Genomic DNA, 27,681 nt, shown 5'->3' with positions numbered 1-27,681 from the left:
AGAGTGAGAGTGAAGGCCACGCGCCGATGTGAAGCACGGTCCACTAATCACGGGAATGTGTGTGGAAGTCAAAAACTCGGGATGGAAGTGGTGGCTCCGGTTTAGTTAAGATGGATCGGTTATCTGATTTAGACCGGTTTATTGGCATTAAAGCGCGGTTTACTAAAGAAATTGATACGAATTGATCTATTTTGAACCAAACAAAAGATTGATTCAAAAAGGTAAAATGAGTTTTTGATTAAAGGAAATTAGTTGTTAGAATATCCACTGAAATTTTGAAATTAGTATAAGACAAACTAGTTTGGTGATGTATATGGGATAATTTTTCTCTTTTAAAAATGTGTATAGGGATAATTACGTAAAATGAAATGATAATGCAGCATATGTTTTGTTCAATTATTTGTGTAGATAAATTAAACTAAAAAATCAATAGAGAAATTGACGGACATTACGTAGTTCACATGCATCTAAACTTTGTGTGTGTGTGATACTCTCTCGTCCACGCGGAGAAGACAGAGAAGAGTCTCATGGATTTTATTTGATTAATTGAAAGTTTTGTGGCTGATTCCGCAATTTCATAATTGTTATGACTTATAGTTCGTAGTAACAATGGATTAAAAAGTACTATTGACTTTTAGTTCGTAACGTTGGACTAAAAGATAATATACATTTCGAAATCTATCTCAACCATGTACACTTGTTTTGAAGACAGAAAGTGTCATCTTTTTGTCTAAACTGAAATGATGCTTTGAATTTTTTTATTAAAAGCTAGTATATGATTATCTTACCTATGCAGCTATGCTTGATGATAACGGAATGGTCCCCTGAATCATGCCTAATAAGCACTAAGTTTAAGAAATCTCGTTTGGGCTGTAATGGCAGTCCTACTATCTATGTGATGCACTATCTTAGTATTTTTATAATCACCGCTCATAAACATTTTATGGTACTTGTGATTATTTGTTTATGTATAATGTCGGTGCTGATAATGATAATAAACAGGCGTCTTGGGGTTGGCTAACAAGTGTTATCTTCTGTTTGTATCACCACTATTACTAAACCCAATAGAAGAAATAACAGCAAAATCCAACTGTAATGGTCCAAATTATCAAAAAAGATATCGACAGTGTAAGAGAATCCAAATGTGTTTCTGACTCTCTTATTTCCATCTAAATGGAAGCATATTGATAGTATTTTTAAATGATTCATATACATATTGTAGAAACTAAAAAGATTATTTCGGATAAATAATGTATATTCTGCAATATGTTTAGGTCAGACCACTGCGTTTGTTAGTTGTTGCTAAATTCCAAGAATTCAAATTTCGGATTCTGTAAAAAAAAAAAAAAAGAGAACGTGTACCGATTTGCCTAATACATTTTCTTATCCGAATATGTTCGTCAAATGGTTTATTTTATTAATGGTGATTATGTGATAATGATGTGATGAATTGTAATGGTGTCGGTGATGGTAGTAGTGAACTGATGATGACAACAATATATCAACATGGTGTGATTCTGAGAACTACATGCAAAGTTACGGTAAACTTAGGTAGATCTTAGAAATCAGGTCTAACTATGTGACAAAGATGTCAGGTTCTATAGTATGTTATTTTTCATACAGGTTTAAGGTGATTGTATCCGTCAAGTAGGCTTCACAAATATCGGACCCAGGTCATTTTCATGACGTTTAAGTGAAGCGTACTATTAAGTTACACATAACCCCCATTAATTCGCCCCAATTTGAATAATAGCTTTAGTCCGAATAGCGATGATGATCGAACTTGAAATCACTTTTTATTAGAGACATTGTTAACGACTATAACGGTTCATTGTATGATCCTAAGTTTTGCATGTACTTTACTCTAGAAGACTAGTTATTTAAAAATTTAATTAAAGGATAAATTTGAAAAGAAAAATGTAATGAGCTAGACACAGTTGTGATTCTTGTCGAAGCATGTGCTATATCGGACCCACAATATGTGTACATTGTCATTGATCTTGGCCGTCAAAGCCATAAAAAGAGCTGACCATATACCCGAATCTTTCAAGTAATTTTATTTGTTATGTTGGCCGATTTTTACTAATATTTATATAAACATTCTTTTCAACTAAGAGAAGTCGAGGCCAAAACTCAAACTTTGTCCCTAATTTCCATAAAAAATTCGAAAATTTATCACTGAAATGTATACAAAGATAACTGAAATAGCAGTGAAATTTGACATCAGGTTTTTTCATTAATCTCTTTTCATACAAAGTTACATAAACCATATATAAGCGGATCAAGGACACTTAGGTCGACTACTCAGAAAGTGACATTAAACATTTGATCTTACAAAGCTACAGAGAAGATATTTAAGCGGATCAAGGACACTTAGGTCGACCACCATGAGTAGTCATATTTGTGTAACATCTGCCACACTTCTCTCTGTTTCCATACGTGCCGGGTGGTACACATTTGCACCTGAGACAACATGTTCTGCATGCTCTAATACATACCTTCGGTCTCCAATGCGAACCACATCTAACATCACACAACTTAGGGCAATCTGTTCATCAATGAGCAATAATAACTTGTAAGAAAAGTCGAATTAATAAAGCAATTTATCTAGAAGTTTAGATGTTGCCAAAGTTCACAAGTTTAGACTTTAACTCATGAACTTTGACAACATCTAAACTTCTAGTATACATACACATATGTAGTTCTATATACATACTCATTAATAGATCATTTTTTTATACTTCTATTGATCGGCACCCGCCATTGAAAAATGGTTCATTGTGACGCATGCACGTACTGGCTCATTAACCTTTAACCGAATCTTACTTATGGTATAAAATTCTTGGACTAAATTCTTACTCTCAATAAATTCATGAGTTTCCATCTTTAAACCGATTGAGAATTGGCAATGAATGAGATAACTCGTATTTTCTATGCGTAGATTAGGTTCTCTTTTACTTTCGACGTACCATTTCCAAGCACATGTTAAAAATGACGAAATGATATTTTGCTATATTTGCTAGAAAAATGTATTGTAATCATGTTTTTTACCTTTTGGCATAACTGGTGGTAGAAGCGGTGTAGTTGGAGGTGAAGGCGGTTTAACCGTTGGTGCCGGCTGAGGAGGTGCTGACGGTTTGCCCACAGGAGCTACCGGGTGGAGCGGTTGAGGTGGTTTCTCCACTTCGATATCAGAATTGACCTAACCAAAACATAATGAACTAACTATTATTATCCATAAAGTCTTAAAAGCAAAACTAGGAAAGAAAAAAGTTGTTAGAAGATGAGAACAAGAGACTTACAGGTACGAGTGAGAAGATTAACGTGAACAAGACGGAGAAGAATAAGAGAAGGGAGTTTGAGCTAGACATTGTTGAAGTTCGAAGATTTGCTTGAAGCCTCACTTAGAGATAAATTTGTTTATTGATGGTCTATAAATAGAACTTGAAGTGAGTGGCATATACTGCAACGTAATTTTAACCACCGCCATTTGTCCCATTCCGTAAATTTTACACAACCCGACGTGTTCAATCTGGAGGATTCCACACTTCCAATTTAAAAATGTTATATGCATTCCATATTATAGATTTTTTATTCGAATGTTGAATCTAGAGGGTTCGATCAGTGGTATTACATTTATACAGACAGCCACACATACTCTAAAACGGTAGAACCGTAGGGGAAATCGATTTGATCAAAATAGCAAACTGCCAATTTCTTATAGTTGTGTTTGATAAAATATATAGACGCGGATCATAGTACATAAGATATTGACTAGAACACCTATCTTATGTAAAAATATAGCACCTCAAATATGTAACAGCAAATATGAAAATGTCAATAGTTATTAGCCTAATTAAATCCTCTAATATGGTCTCTTGTTCTTAACCTAGTTAAATGATATGTGTATTGCCTGGTTGATGAACGTAGGATTATATCAAATTTATTGAATAGTTGAACATTATACGAAGTCTAGTGTTATAAACTTAAAACCAACTTCTTGTAGGTTTAACCAATCGGCTTAGTAATATTTTCTTGGGAACTCTTTAGCATCACGGGTGAACTTTTTCAAGAATATCATGGTATACATGTTTAGCAAACCGCGCTGGCTCATCTCTTAGTTTGATCATTAGCAGAATCTAATCACTCTTTCTACATATCATCTGATCGGTATGTTTTTAACAGTTAGGCCAAGATCATTTAAGAAATTAATCGTTTCATTCATTTATCTGAAACTGGACATTATAAGTTTCTGAAAATTATGTATAAAACCCACATTTAAGAAAGGTAAAAGAATAAAAAAACAAGCAAAAAAGTAAGCGAATATAATCTGGTTTATCCCCCCTTCTTCTCTGTCCTTACTTTGTGTGTGTCTAGTTGATCTGTTCTCCGATCAAATCCAACCCTACAACCAAGAAAGACAGCCCCTGAAATAGCAAGAAGTAGAAGTGAAGACCGTGCGCCGATAGAAAGCTCCTTGCAGCTGCGGTTAGAAGCAAGAACGCCAGCGCAAGCTCTTTCTTGAACACCATGTTCCTCTTCTTGATCTTGTTCTTCGGCCTCACCAGCCCACCAAAGGTCTTCTTAGGGGTTTCTTGCTCAGCAAGATTCATCTCTTGCTCCTTGAGTTTGCTTAGAAGCTCCAAACCGGACTCCGAGTTTCTCCTATGCAACTTCTCTTCCTTTTCAGCAAACGCTAGCAAGTCAGATTCAGATGATCTCCCAGTCTTTTTGGTCACAACCCACTCGTAAGCCGATCCAAGCTGGAACAATCCGGAGATCATGGCGTTGAACTTGGTTATGGACATTGTGTTCTCGAAAAGGAGGTAAGGGATTAAGAAAGGGAAAGATTTAGGTGAGGGGAGAATGTTGAGAAGGGAAATGAATATAGGAACATAACAGATGATCCACAAAGGAAGCTCAGCTTCAGGTATGAACATTGTTAATGGTAGTATGATGCAGAAGAGTGTGAATGAGTAAAATGGAAGAATAAGCTTCCTTAGAAGAAAGAAGAGGAAGATCAGATTTGCCTTCTTCCCTGCCGATATCTGCAAAATCAAAATCGAAAACCAAATGTTAATGAATGAATGAAGTTTGGTAATTAAAAATAATAATTAACTAATATATAAAAAAGATAGACTCAGTCGATTTATAGCCAATTGATTTTAAGTTGAAACCTCTTATTCAAATTTAGCACAAACACTTTAATCTTGTTTATGCTTTGGTCTCAAGATGACCCGTTAAACTACCTAGACATCTAATTTAAACATTAGTTATAGATGGGTTTTGGTTTAGTTTACCTTAGATTTTATGATTGAAGGAAGGCATAACCGGAAAAGTTGCATAGGACCAGAATGCCAACGATGTTGCTGCTTCTTGTACGCTTCATAAGACTCAGGCAACTCGCAAGTGACTTCAACATCATTGAGGTAAATGAACTTCCAACCGTTGAGATGAGCCCTGACCGCGATGTCCATGTCTTCAACTGTCGTTCTCTCGAGCCACCCGCCTGATTCTTCCAATGCTTTGATTCTCCAGACTCCTGCAGTTCCGTTGAAACCAAAGAAGTTGAGAAACACTCCGTTCACTTGCTGCTCTACTTCGAAGTGGAAACATAGGTTTATGTTCTGTAGCCTCGTGAGGAGATTCTCGTCTTTGTTCACAAAGGACCACCTTGCTTGGACTAGTCCTAGCTCTGGATTTCCCTGCAAGAAACAACACAACACTCTTTTTTTAGCTTCTCTTTTTCTAATAAAATCTTACTCTTACACATGCTAAACGCTAATTGTGCATTTTCGTGTGTATATGTTATTTTCTTTAATAAGTAGTCATTAAAAATGTAAAATGCTAACCATCTCTTATGTTTTCATTAAAAAAGCAATGCTTAAAATGCTTTAAAATATGATAAAATATGTGAATATGTATAAACAAACGCAAATAAAATATTTCTCATTAAAAATGTAAATTGCAAACCATCTTTGACGTTTACAGTTGAAAAATAATGGTTTAAATGCTACATTTTTTTTTATAAAAGCCCATAACGACATGTGAATATGTATAACAAAATGCAAACAAAAAGGAAAAACCAAAATAAAACATAATCAAGATTAGGTTCAACTAATCTGAAGACTAGTATTGTCTCAGTTTTATCGGTTCTACTATGATTTCATATAGAAAATAAAACTTTATATTATATATGTCGGCTACTTTGAACATGACCCACCGATAAAGATTGAATTAAAAAAACCAAGACAACTGTCGGTGACGAGTATATCATTGATAGATTATCTTCCTAATAAAAAAATCAGTGTAAAAACGTCAAATATTTTTACTGCATCTTCTTCTTAAAACATCATCGTAACGTACAAAACTCCAAGAAAGATATTTCCTTTTTCAGTATGAATAGATTGTGTGTATGATTGATTGATTACCTTGAAATGAGGAACTGTCTTCTTGAGAAAATCAGGACTTGGCGTGAAATCTGCGTCGAATATGGTAACGAACTCGTAATCTTTAACGTAATCACATGTCATTGCAGACTTGAGATTCCCAGCTTTGTAACCAGTTCTGATCAACCTGTGCCTGTAGATAATGTTTACACCTTTCTCTGCCCAAGCTGATACCTCTTCCTTGATCAAAAGCTGGAGATTTGGATCGTCCGAATCATCTAGAACTTGAATCAAGATCCTATCTTTAGGCCAGTCAAGCTGTGCAGCTGCTCCTATTGATTGTTCATACACCTAAACAAGAACATATCATAACAGTTAAAAACAGAGCATTAAAACAGAGCAAAACAGAGTAAAAACAGAGTAAAACAGAGTAAAACAGAGCAAAAAACAGAGTATGTTTATGGTTTTACCTCTTTTTCATTGCACATTGGGATCTGAATGAGGACCATTGGGAAGTTAGAAGCGTCTTCTAAATCGAGTTCTTCGTCCTTGAGCTTGGGTTGGATCTTTTTGAGTTTGATCCAGAAGCATCCGAGACAGAGGACTAACCGATCAAGACTCTGGATCAAGAAGAGGACAGTGCAGAATTTGGAGAGAGTGATGACAACGGGAGCGATGTAATCGGATCGAAACGAGAGCCAAGCCATGTAAGACCACTCCACGAGCCCGAAAACCTCCCAAGACGGTCGTCGGTTTATGAGATCCAGATTCCAGTTCTTGTAATAAGCCACGAGTTCTATCGACAAGGCGACTATGGAGATGACGAGACAGGCTTTGATGAATCTGTACATTTGTTTGCCTCTGCTCTTGGGATCTTCTTCCTCGTTTACGTTCTTGGAGGAGAAAGCGATTCGGTTCTTGACCGAAGCCAAGAGCCATGAGAGAGCGGAGACGACTCTGTGAGCTTTGAGGAGGAGGAACCATGAGAACTGTTTTGGGCTGATGGATTTTCTTTTGTTGTCAGGGAATGAGGATGGGTCTGAGCCGTTGATCTCTAGTAAGGAGAAGTTGTCTGGCTTCTCCATTGTCACTGCCACTGAGTTTGGAGCCATGAATGAAAGGGAGAGAGAGGGAGAAAAAGAAAGAGAGATTGGATGTGTGGTTTGGTTGGTACTAAGAAATGTTTGTCATTATAAAGATGAAACAAGGAAGTAAGCAATTGAGGCGTCACTGTTTCATTAATGTTTCCTTAGAAACTGGATCGTTTGTTTTCACAGACAAAGCAGTGATCGGATCAGAACTTGAGATACGCTTGCGCAGCTGTGTAACTGAAGAGAGAGAGAGAGAGAGGGACGAGGATCATGTGATGAAGTGAACAACAGCTAATAAAGAGGAGAGAAGAAGAACAAGAGAGAGTCCTCATTTCTTTGAATTTTCCTCTCTTTTTTATAGGAAAAGTTTTTTTTTTAATTGATTTATTTTTGACGGCAGGTATTTTGTTTGTCTGAAAAGTCCAACTCTTATTAGTGGATCTTTTTTTTTCTGGCAACATATTATTTTCCAGCTTTCATAATTAAAGATGCAATTTAACAATAGAACAATTTTCCCCAAAAAACAATAGAATAAATTATAATATACCATATTAAGTTTTGTATTTGAAATTATCACCAGAATCCAAACATTTCAAACCATTGGTAACATGGAAAAACCAAACAATTGCTTTCTAAATGTTTAATTACAAGCAAGAAATCCTTTGTAAATATAAATAGAAAAATATAAATTATAGTTTATATTTCTATATAAAATTGATATGTACGAATATCACAAATATACGTCAGAAAGATACTATCTATATATTTCAGTTATTTTGTCTTTTACATCATATTTTATTGTCATAAAGTTTTAAACGTAAACTTTTAAAACAAAATCCTCAAAACATTGAACCCTAAGGGCATCTCCAACCCTACTCCATTTTCAACTCCAAACATCATTATGGAGTAAAATCTTCTCCAACCCCACTCCATTTTGGAGTTGAAAATGGAGTAATGGCTAGGGTTACTCCATTTATGGAGTAATCTTACCCATTACTCCATTTTGGAGTTGAACTTTTTTTATTTATAAAATGGTCCTTTGAATCTTTTATTGTCAAAGGACCTATTCGTTTTTGGAAAAAAAAATGTGTTACATGACATTATGACTACATGTATAATTTTACATAAGATGATAATTGAAGATGAGCGTGAACTTGATGCACCAATTGAACTTGGAAGAGAAGCTCCACCTCTAGATATTGAAATTGCAGAAAATGAAAATGTCCGATTTCAAAATTTTCTTGCTCGATTTAGGAATATCAAAGATAAAGAAGCTCATTTTTCATTACGAAATGCATTAGTTGATCATTTGTGGGAAAAATATTCTAATGCTCATTGTTGAACCTATATATGTTGTCTTTTTTAATGATTTCTTGTACTATTTAATAATAAATATTTAATTCAAATAATTTATATTTTAATTATTATCGTAAACATAAAATAATTGGAGTTAATTGGTAAATTTTTATAAGTATAAAATTTTATTTGCAATTATTAATAAAATAAAAATGAAATTATTTAAGAAATATTATTTTTGGAGTAGAAAATGGAGTAATACATTGGAGTAAAACCTTACTCCATTTTGGTGTTGCACCATTTTGGAGTAAAAAATGAGGTAATACATTGGAGATGCTCTAAAGGAATACATATACTTTGTATTTTATTGTCTATTTCTTAATTTTATGTTATCATTGAAAGTATGGAACTCCGTTTTATTTAAAACATAAAAGTTACCTTGAAAAGAAAAAACGTGTTAATGTTCCCAAAAAAAAGACGTGTCTGCTCATTTGTTTAGGAAATTTTATATCTCTTTCCCCATAATTTCTATTTTTTTTTTAATTTGCAGAGTGGGTAAAAATACTTTAGAATATGCAATCATTAAACCGTGTGGATACATGCATATTAAGGAAAAAACAACTGAATGAAAACACAAGGAAAATAAGATGATTCCACGAAAACTCCAAAAATAAATGTGGATGATTGGTAAAGAATTCAAGGATGACAACTTTTTTTTTTGAAACTATTTTTGAGGATGACAACTTGGTCCAGCGAAGACCATATCAAACTTGTTAACATGTAATTAGATCAACTTTAATAGTAGCACACATTAATTTTAGTATTGCTTTTGATTTAAAGTACACTAATGGAGAACGCAGTTATGTTGTCCCCTTCACTTGTCTTCCAACTTCTTTCAGACAATATAATAATTATCATGGTTCACAGTGTTAAATGTACCCGCGCTATTGTAGCCCACTGATTAGGATAATTTTGATGTCAAAAAAAAAAAGATTAGGATAATTTTTCCTTAATCTATCATTATTTACTTACAGACGTAAGCATTTTATTTCAGCAATGCTAACATTATTCTACTTGTACAGTTAATTACTTTCACTGAAAATAAAAAGAGTAAAGTTAAAGTCTCTATTTTCAAGTATTATAAGAAAAAGACAGTAACAGCATGAATGAATGAAAGCACATGGGTAGTTTCTATTTTGCGTCCATAAACTATTATATTCAAACGTACTGTTTATTTTGTATGATCATATTAATATTTATCATAATGATTAAAATACTGAAATAAACGGTGGATAAATATTGAATTTAACGAGTTTGACTTTAGATTGTATATAATATTATTAAACTTTCAATACAGCTACAAAGTTATAAAACTCACGTGTTAATTCACTTAATATTAGTCTCTTATGACATGCTTATGTGCTAGTTATATGTTGACCAGATTCTTTTTTTTTTGTCAACTGACCAGATTCAATTAGCAGTTCGCCTAAAACGCGCGTTATATAGCTGGTAAATAGTAACACACTAAGAGATATTATTTTGAATATATAGCACAATTTTATTTGGCAACATTTGTAATAATTAAATGCATATACGACTAAACTGACACTTTGTTCGTTTCAAATGATATTTGTTTTAGAGTTTCATACATATTAATAAAATATATTTAATTTTGATTATAAATATTATATTTTATGATTAACTATGTTCTTACAATTTTTAGCCAATAGACGTTTAAGAAACATAATTAATTTTTGTAAAAAATGTAATTTATCAATATTACATAATGAAAGGTGCATTAAAATATAAAATGATATATGTCCAATTTTTTTTTATTTTTGAAACAAATTCCTTCCATTGAGCATTTACTATTATGTTTAAAGATTTGAGTTGACAAAAGAAGGTTTAAAGATTTTAATTTCTTGGCCAACAAACTATTTAAAAAAAAAACTTCATGTGGTATATTATATTGTAATTTATAATATTCTCTCCGTTCCATTAAGATAGATTTAAAAAAAAATGTTTCAAAAAAATATTTTTTTTGTGTTTTCTATGAAAAATTGTAAACTTCAAAAAAATTAATTGAATTTGTTGAATTATTATTGGTTAAAAATTATCAAAACTGAAAATTACAGAAAACAATACATTTATTATAGTAGTTTAATGTGTTTTTTTCATTTAATAAAAATACTAAAAAGTCTATCTTTGTAAAACAGATGAAATATCTCACCGGAAGAACCACCTGCTCTCTCCTCAGCAGTCTCACTGTGAAGTAAATTCTAGTTTTGTTGTTAAAAAAAAAATTCTCAATCATATATTCATTTTGGTATATATATATTGCTTATTATAATTAGTTTTTGTCAATAATGTAATAAAGCAATTCGTGATCGATGCTTTTACGATTTTTCATATGCAATCGGTGGGGCTCTACTTTTTAAATTATTGAATTCTTATTTTCCATCATAACAAATATGTTTTGATTGGTCAATTTCGTCAATCAAGCAGTATTTTAACTGCTTAGAAGTCAAATGAGTCTTTTATCTATTGTTTTTCATAAATATATAGTACATACTCGAAAATCTCTATGATCTCTACCTTAGAACCTCGGGCATCATCAGATCTCGATTTCTTAAATGATCGTTAGTTTCAGTTATATACCTTTTTTTATAGTGAATGTTCAAAATTATTTTATATTAGTAAGGCTTTCAAAAGTGGGATCCAAGATCAAGTAACGTAGCGCCAGTCTGCCCCTTTCAGTATTTATTAAGAGTTGAAGTAAATCACGATTATCCAAATAAATATAGGGGTTATTTGTGAAATAATCAAAACAAAAATCAAAATTAGTTTTTTAGAGAGAGACTAGAGAGATATAGGAAGAGAAAAGAAGAAAGAGAGTGTGATTTTGGTTAGTTTGTTAATTTTGGTTTTTTGTTGAGTTATTGGGTGCAATTTTTTATAAATATACGCATCGGTAAATTGGTGAATGGTTCTGTTAAAAAGGTTAATCGTTTGGATAGTATATTTAACATTTTTATTAATACATTCAAACCATTGGAGCAAATCTAATTTTATAACAAAATTACACTATTTTAGAAGAAAAACCGGAAAAAGGTAATGTTACATCAGAGATGCCTTTATATATGGTATATAAACTCATACGTGTATGTTTTGTGGGCGTTAACACTGTTAGATTCATGTTTATTACGGGTTTCCAACTTAAAATCAATTGATAATTAGTGAATTGACTCTAACATTTTATATATTATTTAATGTCCCTTAGAATTTCTGATGTGAGATATATATCTCTAATACCCCTCCTTGAGATGATGGCTTTTATCGACCAGAAATCTCGGAACTTTTTAAGATATTTATACTCGGTCGAGCGAGTTTAACACGACCTTTATACCTGGTCGAAAAGATTAATCACGACCTCTATACCCAATTGGAAGGGCTAATATTAATTAAGAGTTTGATTATTTAGGATATGAGTTCTAATACCATGTTAGATTCATGTTTATTATGGATTTCCAACTTAAAACCAATTGATAATTAGTGGATTGATCCTAACCTTTTATATATTACTTAATGTCCCTTAAAATTTTCGATGTGGGATATATCCTTAATAAACACCATCTCTTTTTGAATTATATGTCATGATTCAAATAGTAGAAAATAAAAAATCAGCACAAACAGTAACGACTAGTACATGTAAAAAGAACAATGTGGGTTTTATTACTACTAGTTTTGGACTTTAAAGAAACATATGGGTCATTGGCAATTCATGTGGCTGTATGTGAGTGTGTCCTAGCAACCAAGCAAATGCAAAATAAAGGAGATATTGAAGAGATAAGCCAAAGTGAACATGGGACATGTCTTCAACTCTTAAGCTAATGTTTTTAGTTTTTGTGAATTTTCATTGGCATTGTAACATGTGAAATTGTACTATAACATGTGGTATGGCCTCTCTGGCCATGATTGTACAATAATGTGTACATAATATTAAATATATATTTCGAAGTTTTTTGCTTTCTTTGATTCTGGTAATTGGACTTGGGATTTCATGATAAAATTTTCCGGGTTCTCATAATCTAGCTACAATAGATACCACATATATCATAATAATGGGATCTGCATTGTGGTTAGATTTGCAATATAATCATTTACTTAGTCAATGATCTATATTTGATTCGGAAAAAATATTGCTAGATCAAAGAAGGTTAGTATCAGCGGCCGTCTACTAGCAAATACAATTTTAACTTTCGTAAAGTTTTTTTTTTCTTTTGATCAATGCGAGTCGTCTGTGACTCGAGCTGTTGGTGCTATAATCCTGAGGGATACATGTAATTTTTTGGTTTCCATTGTCAATGAAAAAACGTTGCAAAAAAAAAATTTGTTGTGTTTGTTCAAACTTTATTTTTATAGAAATACTATATGATATGCCAAATGAAATTCAATAGGTTTCTCGTAGTAACTCACAACCCAAACAAAAAAAATTGCGAACCAAACTTTTGGTAGTTGCAACCCTAATTTACAACTTGAAGTGGTTATATTGTTCAAAATGTGATTGTCGCATTAATATAACCACGTCCTAATCAAAATACAGTATATCTCTTATTTGGTCCAAAAGGTATAAATGTTTAATATTCTATCACAAAAAAACAAATCAATGTGTGGTGTTTACAATAGATGATACACATAAAAAGTTATGTCTGCTTCTTTTATTATTGGTATAGTACTATCGGAATAATTATAGAATCGATAAACCTCTTAATTTTTTTTATCTCGGTTAAATTACTGGATTGAAATGAATAGCTGAATAGTTCAAATAGATTACAAACCTTAAAAACATCCGTTAGGGGTCTTTTACTCCAAGAATGAGCAGGAATGCCAATATATCCGGCGTTAAAACACAACAAAAGTAACGTCTGTCCTCTTGCAATACAAGGTTTTAAAATATCGAAGGACAATTCGTTTTATTTATTTTTTTCTAAAAATAGTTATATATTATTTTATATAGTTTTGGTTATACAAAACAATGCTCTTATTTTAGAAAAAAATCTTTCTTTATTTCTCATATGTTGTAAGTCGATGCAAGATAACACGAGGGAAAAAGAAAATCTTCCATCCACATCCTGTATACAATAACATTTTCATATAAACGAGTTATTCAACCATATTTTATAAGAAACTGTTTAAAACAATGGGTAAAATTTATGGGTAATAAACCAATCATACTAAATAGTTACTTATATTTTAATATATGTTACATGTGTTTGTACTTGTAAATAATTAAACAAATGACTTGTTATTCAAGCGAATCAAAACGAGTATTCGATTTTACAGTTCCAAATACGATTAAGCAGCAAGTACGGACGAATAACAAGTAATCGTATACGATGACAAAAAAAAAGAAACAAGTAATCATGTCCATTCCTAATAATCCTAAAACATTTATTAATTTTTCAAAATTCCACTATTCCATACCAAATAAAATATAGTTACAAAAATATATACTTATCATAATTCTGTATTCCCATACTGATTTTTTCGGTTTTGGCAATTTAGCTAAATAATATACAATCTTCAACCTTCGGTTCAGCGTCTTATTCGGCTCAGCCAGCCCTTCCTTTAAGGCCATGTTAGACTTGTCAGTTGAATCAAATCCAGAATACCAATCCGTTCTTCTCGCAGTTGGCAACTTTGTCTGTTTCTACAAGTTTTGTCTTTTTATACTTTTGTCTTTTTTCCACAAGTTTTTTTCTCGTTTACAAGTTTTTAACCTTTTTGAATTGAATTCAGCTATAACTCCAGCACCATTTACACCCTTGTAGTACGATTGTACTCCAGGTATATTGTGTAGCTAGTTTCCATAAATGGAACCTCTTTACGATGTTAAAATAACCTACGAAGATGAAAAATTGTATAGCAAAACTTGGGCTGGATAGGAATCAATCAAATGCTTTGTACGCCTAAACAAATAAAGATGTGTTATGAACCATTGGATCCAGTTTGAACATTATATTTAATGGTTCAAGGCCCATTTAAGTTTTGTTTACAAAAGTTTAGTAGCTTTTGCTTGTGCAGGCAGGAAGAAACTCCCAAGGATGACTTGGACTTAGTTTCTTGTGGCAGAACGAGAAAGGATAGACATTAACAAGATGGGAACTGGATTGTTTTATTTAGATATTGCCAAGATGGATGAAGGGTGCTCATTGGTTCTTCAGGAGATGAGACACTAGGTTGCATCTGCTTGTGGATAAACTCATGTGCGAAAGCATGTTGTCAATTAAGGGTGCAAGTGCACCCACAAAAATAATAAAGTTTACATATTTAAGCCTAAAACCAATTGAATTTGTTAGCTAAATTGGTAAAAACTATATTGTGCACCCATAGTTTTCAACTTCAATTCCTTCTAAAGTTTTTTCTTATAAAATGATGCATCCATAGAATAAATCTTGCTTCGTCCTAAACTGACAAACGTAAAAAACATTATTTTACCTTTTCACATGAATAAGTACATCACTGATGTTACAAAGAGATTATACAATACTCAATACAACACACAAAATTTTCATTTAACTGATATAAATAGTACTGATCACTCTTTTACCATGTAAAGAAGCTCTGCAGAGGAAAAATATGACTCTTTTACAATAAACATAATAAGCTTGTCTTCAGCAACCATTTTAAAGAACATATAGCTTATGCACGTCGATCAGTTAACACGATATCATCAAGATCGAAGCTTTTGTACAACATTGAATTGATATCATAGATAAATACCAATACCTCAAACTGTTCCTCAGATATAAATTGATACAATAGTTTTTTTTGTTTTTGTTGAGAACTAAATTGATACAACAGTTAACATTACATGAAAACCAATAAAGCTAAAATGCCAATCAAGACTCCAAACGGTTATCACCAAGACCAAAGGAGAAAACTTCACGAACAGGAGATAACTCAACAAGACCAACATCCACACTCCACAGCATAACCATTCACAGGCATCTTAAACTCCCTCAAAACAGAGAACGCCTCAGCCATACGAGCCCTAGCCACGTCAACCGCAACAGAACAAAACGGAACCCACTCTCCAACACGATACTCCTCCCCAATCTCAAGTCTCAACCCCTTCTTTCTTCACAACACCGCAGAGCTGAGCCTGTAGCTGAAGAAGGGCGGGAGAAGGCGTTGGGGTTAGGAAGAGCGCGTTGTTGTCGCTGGAGAAGATTCCGATGGAGGAGAAAGAGAGCGGGAGAGGGTCTTGTTTCGAAGCAAAGGTTCTGAACGGAAGGTATTTTTTTCTTTAACAAAATTAATTCGAGTATAATGTAAGCACCATAGCCTATTGGTTAAGGTTTAAATATTCTTAAAAAAAAAAATTTGAGTACTGTACTAGTTCGATTTTGTATAGTTTTTAATTTTATTTAAATAAAAACTGACTTATACCAATATTTTAAATAGAGCTAAGCAAAATTATTCGAATTTAACTAAACTTTAACTGAAACTCTAAAATTTCAATTTAATTGGGTAACAATATTACAAAATCGAATTAACCGAAACAAAAAAAAATCAAAATTTATTTCAGTTCAGTTGGGCATATTTCTGATTGTTAAATTAACTAAAAAAAACTAACTATCAATCTGAATAAACCGGACTAACCAAATCCGAACCCACATGTCTACCTACAAGGATTATGAATGAGTTGATAGGCTGATAATGGTGAAGATAAAGCTGAGAAAATCAAGGAGAAGATGATTAATTCTCAACTGATGTACGTAAATTAATCTGTTTTTATAGCACTCGGAAATTTTGATATGATATGTTATTAGACTTGATTCCTAAAATTAAATATCACATTTGCGTCTTCAAATAAATTATAAAGACGTTCACATGTGAAACTTTCACATACACATATGTATAGAGAACTATCGTGACTAGTAGATAATACTTAGACATGCTCGTCGTTCTTGTAACTTTCCAAGAGAGGAGCCTTCTGTGAAGCTAATGGAGAATCATGGTCAGCTTCGTTGGTGGCATCCTCGTTGTTAGCCTTGTTGTCATCTTCGACCATGGCCGCTTCCTTAGCTTTGCCCCACATCACAGTGTAAAAACCGGTCGTTATTACCGTTGCCCCGATCAAGCTGAGATCAACAACATTCAAGCACAAAAATCGAAACACAAAAGAGAGTTAAGTAGAGATGAAAATGAAATATTGACACGAACCTTTTGCTAGACATAAGGTTCAACACCATGCCTTGACCAATATTGGAAAACTACTAGAATATATTTGGATGTACAATACTTTTACTATTGAGTTTCATTCACCTGCCAATGTAGAGAGAATCATGGAGGAAGATCACACCCATTGCAACGGCAATAGCAATCGACAGAGGCTTGAACATTGCAACAAATAAAGGCCCCTTGATCCGCAACGCCCACGTATGGATTGTATTGTTTATGCAAGATCCAAAAACTCCCTAAACATAAATATATAATCAAGAACAAAAAAAAATCCTTGTTAATCACTAATTACACTCAAAGTGTCTAGTACTAAAAACACATGAGTAAGTCAGCAAGATGTTCTCACCGAGCAAACGATTGACACTAAAGCTATATTTGGTTTTATCTTCCATGCATTCAAGTCACTCCCTTCAGTGAACAAGGTGACAAGCCCGGTCCAAAAGCTCACGCCTAAGCTATAGTAACAAACAACGGTGAACTCGGATGGATACTCTCTCATGATTTGAGTCTACAAAAGGGAAAATCAAGATTATAAGAAAAAACATATAGAGAGAGTTTATGTTATGTGAATTAAACACGCAAAAACAATAACACTTAGAGAGATAACATAACTGAGCCAAATACCTAGACCCATATTTATAAAATCTCAAAACTTTTTTTTTTTTTTGAGAAAGGGCTTTACTTTTATAAACTAAATGGCCTCTAAGGCAATTGTTTTGGGTTTGAACCCAATACAGAAAGATAGTAACCAAAAAGGATCTATGGGCCTAGCCCTAATCGAATTGCAATTGAACCGAAAATGAAGAGGTAGTTAGTGACGGAGAAAAACAGAGAGTCACACCGAGAGAAGATCATCGATCAAACCAAAGCTGGAGCATTGTGGAGGAGAGTCGGGGGTTTTCGTCTCGGAAGCCTGAGATGCGGTTTCTGATGAGCAAGTCGGCTTGCCTCTCGAGAGACGCAGTTGACCGAAACTGCTGCCGATGGAGACGGTTGTTGCGTTCAGTCCAGAGGAGGTATATGGAGGCTTTCCATGCGATGAGGATGAGTAATCGATGGAATTTTGGGAGGGAGGATCCCTGTAGGCTGCACAGACCAGTATCCCAATTCCTAGAAGGCGTCCAGTTTGCTTTTCTTGCCAGACCCGACCATAGATTCCACGAGTAGGAACATTCAAAAAACATGTGGTTTCTTGATTCTGAAGCGCTAGTACATAGAATACAAGCTGGGTCTGTTGGGATCCCCCAGTTTTGCATCCTGTCTTTCGTGGGGCAGCGATTCAAAGTAATGAGCCAGGCGAGAAAGTTATGTCTAGGTATACCTCTGGATGACCAGATAGAAGCATGCCAAGGGACCTTTTGTTGATGGGGTCTGATCTCATTATAAACCTGACCTGTTGAGAAAGTTGATAGCGGCGAGCCAAGGGGAGACCAAGTGTATTCATCATTCACTTCTGAGAGGGTGATAGTAGAGAGGTGAATGTGGAGGTTGAGTTGGGCTTCTGATCGAGGTTGAGGAAGAAGCCACCTACCTTGCTGGAAGAGATCATGGAGGGTGGCAGATGCTCTTATACCGAGGCTAGTAGTAGGCGCCAAACCAAAGTATTGTCGCAGGTTGCCATAGGGACTCCAATTATCTGACCAGAACCGACAATTCTTTCCACTGCCAGGTACAATTTTGATCCAATTATAGACATAATCTCTTACCCTTAGAATCTTTTTGGTGGATGAGGAATGAGTTTGCTTTTCTCTTAGTGTCCACAGGTTACTCAAATCACCTGAGAGAACATTTTGAATGAACCAGGCCACCCAGATGGAACCCGCTCTGAAGAAGAGTAGCCACAACAGCTTGACGGAGCAAGCTTTGTTCCACCACACCAAGTTCCTGATCCCAAGCCCTCCTTCATCTTTTGACAGTGTGACCGTTTCCCAAGATACTCTTGCAGAGTGAGAGCCTTCCGATGATCCTTTCCAAAGGTAAGCCCCACACAGAGAATTTATGATTTCTATGCACTTCTTAGGGATTGTGAATGTTGAGCACCAGAAATTCGCTATTCCTGCTATCACTGTATTGATCAGTAATAACCTTCCTGCAAAAGACAGTGTTTTTGCAGTCCAGCTATTAATTTTGTTCTTGACCTGTTAAAATCTCAAAACTTGATAATCATTTTTTTACTGTAGAAAAACTTCCTTATCTATCAAAGACATTTTTCCTAATCCTAAAGATAACGTACAGTGCCAATGAATGTGTCATTTTACTAGTGTACTGAGATTTAAGTCACTTCAGAATCAACCATTTATATGTGCAAATAAAGTTTATTAAAGCCGAGACCTGAACAATGTACCACAAAGGAACCATGAAATACTCGACGGAAAGGAACGCAGCGCCAATGATCCAATTATGGTTTGTGGACTGTGATCTCAAAGATACAGACGGTGGTGACATAGAGATCACCAGAGGTCCATTGTAAAGAGTCACTATAAATGCCCCTCCAATGGAAACTACAGTTCCTAACATTTTAGCCACACTACTTATTCTCTTGAAAGATACACTCTCCATCCTACAACCAAACCCCAAAGAATTTATAGAGGCCCAAATACGCTTGATGGGCCGATGGTATTTTAGGAAATTGTTAGTGTAAAAGGAATATATAAAGAGGGATAAACAACAACCTGAAAAGGATGGCGAGCAAGAATGTAAACGCAGGAGTGAGGTTGCTGATCGCAGAAGCAAGTGTTGGAGAGCTATAATTAATTCCTGTGTACCCCATTATGTTTGAGCAGCATCTATATTATTTTAACACGATTTCTTATTAACTAATTCGTATTAACAAAATAATACAGACTTGATTATTACGAAGATGAAAGCAACCCCTTTCAAAAACTACAAAAAACAATATATTAGAAAGGGACAACAAAATAAATGGTGTTAGACTTTGCATGAAAACGTTTGCTAGAATTAAATGGATCAATATGTTTGAACAGCATCTATTTAAGTATTTAAGAAGATTTTATTTAATTTATTTATGTAACTAAATAATAGATTCCATCATAAAAAAAAACCTCCAAAAATAAAAATAATTCACAATAAAGAAAAAAAGACAAAAGTAATAGGGTTAGATTTTTGCCGAACAGTAGCAGCTTTTGGAAGCAACTTTAAGCCAAGTGTCTTTAAGATTGGGTAAGAAAAATCTGAGAGTTTTCAAGAACTCTGATGCAAATGAGTTCTTGATTTCAGGATCTTACCCGTTCAGACATGGACGTTCTGTTTTAAAACTGAAAATATATGGAGAGATGAAACTTTACCCAATTAACCCTAGAACCACGATTTTGTAGAGAATTGAGAAATTCATCGGTGGAAGAGTTCTTGATCTGTCAAATTAACAAGAACCCATCACTCTCTATTTCAAGAAGAACACTTTGGCTCAAATTCGTAAAGGAGAAAGACATGAACCCTAACCGGGAGGAGAAGAAAATAGAAGGAAGGAGAAGAAGAGCAGCAAGACCGTAAGAGTAAACGATGAAGACATGGAAGCTCATGCCTTGCAAGGTCGCTGCCTTGAACAGAGTGTTTAAACCAACGTTGGCGCATTCCATTATCACCAGCGCCATCACCGGCAACACCTCTCTCTGAAAGTATTTTCCCGCCATCTCCTCTCTCTCTCTACTTCCTCTTTCGCTCTCCGTTACTTGTGTAGATGTGGAGATTCGAAGAAGTGTATATTTTTTTCGTAAAGATGAGAAACAGAGTTGTTCTGGTTTTTGGGGAAGACAAGAAGAAAAATACTAATAGTGTGTGAGTGGGTGAAAGCTAGATTTTCAGCAGATGTGTATTGTGTACGCACACTTGTAAGTAAAGCAGAAAAAAAATACCATGTCACATGTATTTTCTGTTCTTTTTTATTCTTGTCCAAATATTTAGCCCACTAATTTAAAATCGTATTTCTGTCCATAGTTTAAATTCATTTTCTTATATTAAAATTTATGGAGTGTTGAGTATGACAACCCTTGAGATGGTCATATTTTACGTATCATGTATGGATGAGTTTCAAGCTCCAGAATATATAAATTATTACTAGCCTGTGGATTAATTAATTCAGAAATTCTAAACACTTCTCATCTTTCTGTTATTTTAGAACTACTTGTCTTAAGAAATTATTAGCAAATAAATACATTATTTTAGTTCTACATATTAGTACATCTTAAATCTTCGATGTATATCTTAATAATATATATGTTTTCCAATACTACACGAAATGGTATGAATTGTTAAGCAGAAAAAGATAGTCATAGATGATAGAATAATGACAAGTGAATTACAAATATCATTAAGAAATGGTAGATTAGCTAGAAACGTAACCATTATCATGATTTATAGCGAAAGTAACGGTATATGGATATCCCTTACCGATGTGGACTTGTGGTAAAGTGTTATAAACCAACATAACATTATACGATCTTGTATCATTATCAGGAAAACACAGTCCAGTCCTAACGAATTGTCTCTGTTATAATTCAACACCAAAACACATGGTTTAGGCCGTTGGTCTATAATGGATGCGTGCATCTTCCACACGCCATAAAATAAAACCTACTTAATTAGCTCATTAAAAGTCAATTTAGTATAATAGTGTTCTGAATGAAAATTGGAAGCGGAAATACATGGAGACCATGAAACAAAAAGAATAACTATAGACATAATAATGAATTGTCTTCAGGAATTTGTTGATTTAATTTTAGAGTTTTTATGTACTATGTTTTGTAAAGTATATTTTAGTTGATTAATGGATTTCATATTTTCGCCACAGAAAAAATTTACAAAGATAATTCAAACTAAAAGTTTCAATATTCTGACCAAACTATATGCAAGAAGTAACATTTGGGTATGACTTTTACGTCAGCAATATAGGAAAATAACAAAATATAAAAGAAAACAATACAGTAGTCGTGATACGCTTGTGTTTGTGTGAATCAACTTGATAGAAAACTACAGCGTAAAATTTCAATTAGTGATAGAACTTTTTGCCCCACAAGTAATACTATAAGAATACGGAAGCTTTTTATTATAGATAATGGAAAACGATGTCGAAAACAAAAGGGGCAGTAGAAAACACCTTTCATAAAATTAAATGCATATTATTGCGTTTATCTTTCTTACCTCATTCTAGATAAGAAAATTTATTTGCTAATTAGTATACATGTTTGATTTATAGGAAAAAAGCATATAATGATAGCAATGTTCAATGGTATGTAAGATGATGATGAAACGTAGCGTTGTGCAAGAAAGCAATCTCTACAAAAGGCTTTTTTTTTAAACAAAGAAAAGAAAAAATTACAAGAATCTAATGGGAAATTTAAATTATTACATAATTATTTAGAAACTATCCAGCATCCTGTGAGGAACAGGAGAAGTAATGACCTGCAAGATCTGAACAATCTCCGCCATTGTAGGCCGGTTTGAAGGTATCTGAGAAGTACAAACAAGAGCAAGTTTCACAACAGGCAAAACCTCATCCTCAGAGTATTCATCCTCCATCGTGGGATCAATACACTCCAACACATTCCCTTGTTCCAACATAATCCTAACATGGTCGCTAAGTATCACAAAGATGTCTTCACCGTACTCCACGGGTCTCCGACCAGTCACGAGTTCGAGTATCAGAACCCCAAACCCATAAACATCGCATTTCTCGTTGACCCTTAAGTTTTGACACTCTAGTTCAGGCGCCATGTAACCTAAAGCGTTCTGAAACCTGTTGTTGTTCATCGTGTTCCCGTCTTGTGTTACAAGACGAGATAGTCCGAAGTCAGAGATTTTAGGGTTGTATTTTTCGTCGAGGAGGATGTTGGATGGTTTCAGGTTGAAGTGGATGGTTGTTGGACGGCACGTGTGGTGGAGATAAGCGAGTCCTTTGGCTGTGCCGAGGATGATTCTGTATCTTGCATCCCAAGAAAGAGGCGGCGTCGAGGGTTCTCTTCCGTGTAACTTGGAGTGCAAGTTTCCATTTGGAATGTATTCAGACACCAGAAGCTGCGTCTCCGGTGTCCAGTAATACCCTTTGATCAAGACTAGATTAGGGTGCTTCGCCTTCGCCAAGATTCGGACTTCTCGATCAAAATCTTCTAGGTTTTCGATAATCGGGGACAGGACAAGTTTCTTGACCGCCAAGTTACTCCCCTGTTCTCCTAACGGTGCCTTGTAGACTGTTCCAAACACTCCTTCACCTATTCTTGAAGCTTTATTGAGATGAGACTCAGGGTTTCTAGCAAACTCTTGAGACGAAGACGAGGACCACGACGTTCTTGAGTTTAGCATAACAAGTTTCCCGGCCACTAAGCTTCTTCCCGATCTGGAAGACCCTGAAAATATGCTATCCAACGCGTTGTCTACAAACGCAAGTTTTCTTCTCACCGATGCATTAAGAAGCGTTACGATTATGACTCCTAGGAAGATGAGTATAGCTGCTGATATAGCTACAACAACTGAAACACTAAGGAACATTCCATTGTGGTACTTGCTTGAGCCATTGCTTGTACGGTTTCCATGCCTTCCCTCATTGTTATTCCTGTTTCCATAGGAGTTCGGATCGATGACAATAGGCTTTGAAACATTCATCCTGCAAGGTCCTCGCAACAAGGGTGAGCAAATGCCTAAGTTTCCTTGAAGAGCACTCTGGTCTAATCTCTGGAACACACCTCCATTAGGTAACCTTCCAATGAGTCGGTTAAACGATATGTTAACCAATAACAAATTGTGCAATCCCCCTAGCTCTTTTGGTATCTCGCCACTAAGCTTATTGGCCTCTAGCTTTAGAATCTTTAGTTGTTGTAACTTTGATAATGACTTGGGAATAGGACCAGTAAGATTGTTATGAGACAAACTCCTACAAAAAAAAACGTATAATCATTAGAGGATAACATTTGCAAATAAGAAAACAAAATGGTTACAATAAATAGTAGACTTACAACAATTTAAGAGAGGAGCAGTTTCCAATTCCTTCCGGTATAGAACCGGTTAGTGAGTTACCATCCAACTGAAGGATCTCTAGACTCTGAGGCTCACATATATCAGCTGGAACCGAACCGATCAACGCGTTGTTCCTTAGATCCAAGACTGTCAGATTCTGTAGGAACTCTATTTCTGGAGGAACTCTTGTGTTAAACTTGTTCCATGACAAGTTTAAGTATCTCAAGTTGCTGAATAGCCCTACTTCACCAGGTATGTTACCAGTGAGACTATTACACGAAAGATCAAGTGTTACTAGTGACTCAAAGAGCCTGCTTGAGCCTCTAGGGATCGAACTGGTTAAACCGTTACCGGAAAAATCAATTTCTTGCAAACCAAGATTGAACAAACCATCAGGAATGCTACCAACAAAGCCATTGCCCTTGAGCTGAACACTCACAAGCTCTTTGCAAGACTCCAAAGATTCCGGAATCTCCCCGGAGAGTTTGTTCTCAGACAAGATTATAACCTTTAGAGACCTCAAGCTACCAACTGAAGAAGGAATGGCTCCGGTTAACTCATTTCTGGAGACATCCAAGTGTACTAAACCGGTCATGTCACCAATCCAAACCGGGAAGCCACTGGAGAGAAAATTCTTGGACAAATCTAAATGGTTTAAAGACTTCAGCCTCTGAAGAGTCGTCGGAACCTCGCCGTAGAAACGGTTGAAACTCAAGTCAACTGTGTTTAAATGAGGACAGAGTCCAATGTCTGAAGGCAATGGTCCTGAGAACCGGTTCCCTTGTAGCTGCAACACTTTCAAGCTATGCAGAGAGAGTATCCCCAAAGGTAACGTTCCGGAGAGAGCGTTGAACGATAGATCCAACGTTCTTAGCCTCTCTAGCTTCCACAACACGGAAACGAAACTAGGGTTTCCGGAGAAACGGTTGCTTGAGAGGTTGAGAGTGTTCAAAACTGAGCATCGGGACAGAGTACTTGGGAGTTCACCTTCGAAGCGGTTGTGAGAGAGAGACAGATACGTGAGAGATGAGCAGTTGGTGAAGAGATCGTTAGAGAGTGTACCGGAGAAGGAGTTTCCGGTTAAGTCTAGGTATTTAATTGAACCGAGAGAAGATGGGATTGTACCGGAGAGATTGTTGTGGCTAAGATCGAGTTTTTGGAGGTTGTTGTTGTTGGAGAGAGACATGATGTTTCCGGTGAAGTTGTTGTTGGAGAGTGAGAGTGTCTTTAAGTGCTGAAGCTTTTGGATCCCACGACCGATTTTTCCGGTTAGTCCTAAACCGGAGAGGGAGAGCTCGGTGACTCTAGATGTCTTGGGGTTGCATTTGACGTAGCTCCATGAGCAAGGAGAGGCATCGTCTTCGTTCCAAGACGCCAGGTGTGAAGATGGGTCGTGGAGGTCTGATTTTAAGACGATGAGACCCAAAACGTCATCGTTTAGCTGGATTGAGTTGGTATCACCGTTGGTGAGTGATATCAATGTCATTGCAAGAAACAGAGTAACTGAGATAGCTTTTCTTCTGTGATCTCCCATTACAATGGATTCTCTACAAATATATGTCTTGAGGGGTGAGAGAGGGAGCGAGAGGAGAGAGTTATGAAATTTTGAAAATGAAGAGAAAGAAATGAGTTGAGTTTTGTGCCAATGGGAAGAAACTCGAAGTGTTTGTGGGTGTAAGAATCTGAAGTTCGCTAGAAGAAGACAACAACTAGATCGAGTTATGCATATGGTCCTAAGGCCAAATGGACCACATGTTCTACACCGGTCTAACCATAAATGTCCGGTTTTTTTTCGATTTTTTTTTAAATAGATGTCTTCACGTGTTAATAGTTAAAATGAAAATAACTAATAGCATGTTACGAGGTTTTTGGTGGTAGTTGTTTTAAACACTTAAAATGATATAAATCAGAATCATTTTATCATTTAAAATCACAACCATTTTAACATTTAGTGGAGAACACTCTTTAAATTATGTTTCGTATGTCGAAATGTAAACTAATTTGATGTTAGAACGGGTCAATTGACTGTTATAGTTATCAAGTTTGTATCCAACCAACATAGATATTCAGTCGATCATTCAAATAAAATCCATGGAGTGCAACCATTCATATCATTTATAAAATGGTAAAGATATACTATTGCCCCGGTTTGCACGTAATAATAATAGAGTAGAAAGTCATATATCACGAGAACTGGAAGAGATGAGATAATGGGTCATTACAAGGGTATGGTCAATAGAGATAGAGAGACCTATGGATTTCGAGAATCCAAATAAAGTGTGATCAAACAAAAAGGGAAGAAGAAAAGAACAAACATAGGGTTTGGTGCTATTAGAACGAGAAAGACTCGTGACTGACAATGTTATGTGTAAAGTCCACCGCACAATTAGCTTATCTGTCTTTTTGTCCCTGTACTTCTCCTCTCCGCCTCTCTCATTTAGATTCAAATTACGAACTAATAAACCCTATTATTATTAATTAAGGAAGATTGATTTGTTTCTTGATTAGAGGCATTTATTTTTGGAAGCACAATTGCTACGAAGTTGTGATTGTCTTTAGGTTTGCTTACCTACTGTTTTCATTAATTATATTAGAGAACAACAATTGCAATATACATATGAATAGGGAGAAACAACGGAAAAATATTTACAGGGATAAAAGCCTACAAACTTATAGCCATTAGCACTATAAAACCAAATATCAAATTATTCGTTCCCAACATTTTTTTTATTAAAAATAACTACAACCATCATTTTTTTGTCACGATCTAACTTTTTTCTGAACAATGTCACGATATAACTAAAACCATCATATATAATTAATTGGTGTATATTTTTTTTTTGAAACACAATTAATTGGTGTATATATTTATGTGTAAATAAATGTTAATGACAATCACGATAATATTCAAAATATGTGGAGGTCAGGTGGAGGTACATACGTGTTTCCTTTGTAATTTTTCTCCTCAATATTTTATTTATTTACAATTTTATAATTGCATTATATTCTATTTTATATTTTCCACGATTCCATCGTTGCGCAATAATAATACCAAACAGTGCCAAAAATATATTGAAGATTGGAGCTGGTGTCTGATGCTTGGAGACGGAGCATGTTCTCAAATCTTGGTCGTTTTTCAATAATTATTGTCTTTACATCTTTCAAGATATTCTTCCTGGTTCATGCCAAATACCGTCTTGTTACAGAGTGAACTCAGTTTTTTCAAATGATAATATTTGAAACTTCAAATTACGGTGGACTGGTGGCCTTGTAGTTGCGTTATTTTTGTGTATGTTTATAGTCTTATAGACAAAATATATAGTTACTATATAGAGACAATTGGCTAGAAATACCAAATCGAGTGCAATATTAGGGAAATACCCTAAGCGCTCAAAAACTCTAGTACCAAGTACATTTTTGGTTCTCTTTGACGGTTTTGCCCCTGCCCCAAACATTCCTTATCTTTCTCTTTCTTTCCCGAATTGCTTTCTCTTTTTTTTTCCAGGTTTCCATCTCTATCATAAATCTTTTTTTTATCTTTCTTCTCCACCTTTATCGAAGTATAAAGCTTTTCTTCAAACACACAATCAATTTTTCATCGAATCCTTTAACTATTGCTTCCTTGGTTTCCAACTCAAATCCAACATAATCTCCTCATTTTTAATTTATGCTCGTCATCAACATCTAATCTC

General features: G+C 34.8%; 4 protein-coding genes and 1 pseudogene across 4 annotated transcripts; all 5 read right to left on the bottom strand.

Annotated features, from left to right (window-relative positions):
- Positions 1-131: 131 nt before the first annotated feature.
- LOC103837013 (gibberellin-regulated protein 14) lies at positions 132-3,954 on the bottom strand. The gene is made up of 3 exons (XM_009113342.3): positions 3,303-3,954; positions 3,052-3,202; positions 132-2,548 (listed from the first exon to the last, which is right to left on the bottom strand). Exons 1-3 carry the CDS (start codon positions 3,369-3,371, stop codon positions 2,364-2,366), a joined length of 405 nt encoding a protein of 134 aa, XP_009111590.1. The 5' UTR covers positions 3,372-3,954; the 3' UTR covers positions 132-2,363.
- Positions 3,955-4,199: 245 nt separating this feature from the next.
- LOC103837011 (xyloglucan glycosyltransferase 4) lies at positions 4,200-7,773 on the bottom strand. Its single transcript, XM_009113341.3, has 4 exons — positions 6,860-7,773; positions 6,432-6,740; positions 5,301-5,705; positions 4,200-5,048 (listed from the first exon to the last, which is right to left on the bottom strand). The coding sequence occupies exons 1-4, from the start codon at positions 7,499-7,501 to the stop codon at positions 4,374-4,376; spliced, it is 2,031 nt and encodes a 676-aa protein (XP_009111589.1). The 5' UTR covers positions 7,502-7,773; the 3' UTR covers positions 4,200-4,373.
- A 3,286-nt stretch (positions 7,774-11,059) lies between these two features.
- LOC103837048 lies at positions 11,060-16,458 on the bottom strand (annotated as a pseudogene).
- Positions 16,459-16,554: 96 nt separating this feature from the next.
- Positions 16,555-20,880, bottom strand: LOC103837010 (WAT1-related protein At3g28050). Its single transcript, XM_009113340.3, has 7 exons — positions 20,483-20,880; positions 20,329-20,394; positions 19,696-19,809; positions 19,355-19,583; positions 17,370-17,531; positions 17,108-17,259; positions 16,555-16,923 (listed from the first exon to the last, which is right to left on the bottom strand). The coding sequence occupies exons 1-7, from the start codon at positions 20,671-20,673 to the stop codon at positions 16,731-16,733; spliced, it is 1,107 nt and encodes a 368-aa protein (XP_009111588.1). The 5' UTR covers positions 20,674-20,880; the 3' UTR covers positions 16,555-16,730.
- A 1,370-nt stretch (positions 20,881-22,250) lies between these two features.
- On the bottom strand, positions 22,251-27,397 carry LOC103837009 (probably inactive leucine-rich repeat receptor-like protein kinase At3g28040). The gene is made up of 2 exons (XM_009113339.3): positions 23,989-27,397; positions 22,251-23,906 (listed from the first exon to the last, which is right to left on the bottom strand). The coding sequence occupies exons 1-2, from the start codon at positions 25,521-25,523 to the stop codon at positions 22,397-22,399; spliced, it is 3,045 nt and encodes a 1,014-aa protein (XP_009111587.1). The 5' UTR covers positions 25,524-27,397; the 3' UTR covers positions 22,251-22,396.
- Positions 27,398-27,681: the final 284 nt, after the last annotated feature.

This window comes from Brassica rapa, chromosome A09, assembly GCF_000309985.2.
Source record: "Brassica rapa cultivar Chiifu-401-42 chromosome A09, CAAS_Brap_v3.01, whole genome shotgun sequence".
Taxonomy (NCBI): domain Eukaryota; kingdom Viridiplantae; phylum Streptophyta; class Magnoliopsida; order Brassicales; family Brassicaceae; genus Brassica; species Brassica rapa.
The sequence above is the reverse complement of the archived record's forward strand: the minus strand, read 5'-3'. Positions and strand labels throughout refer to the sequence as shown.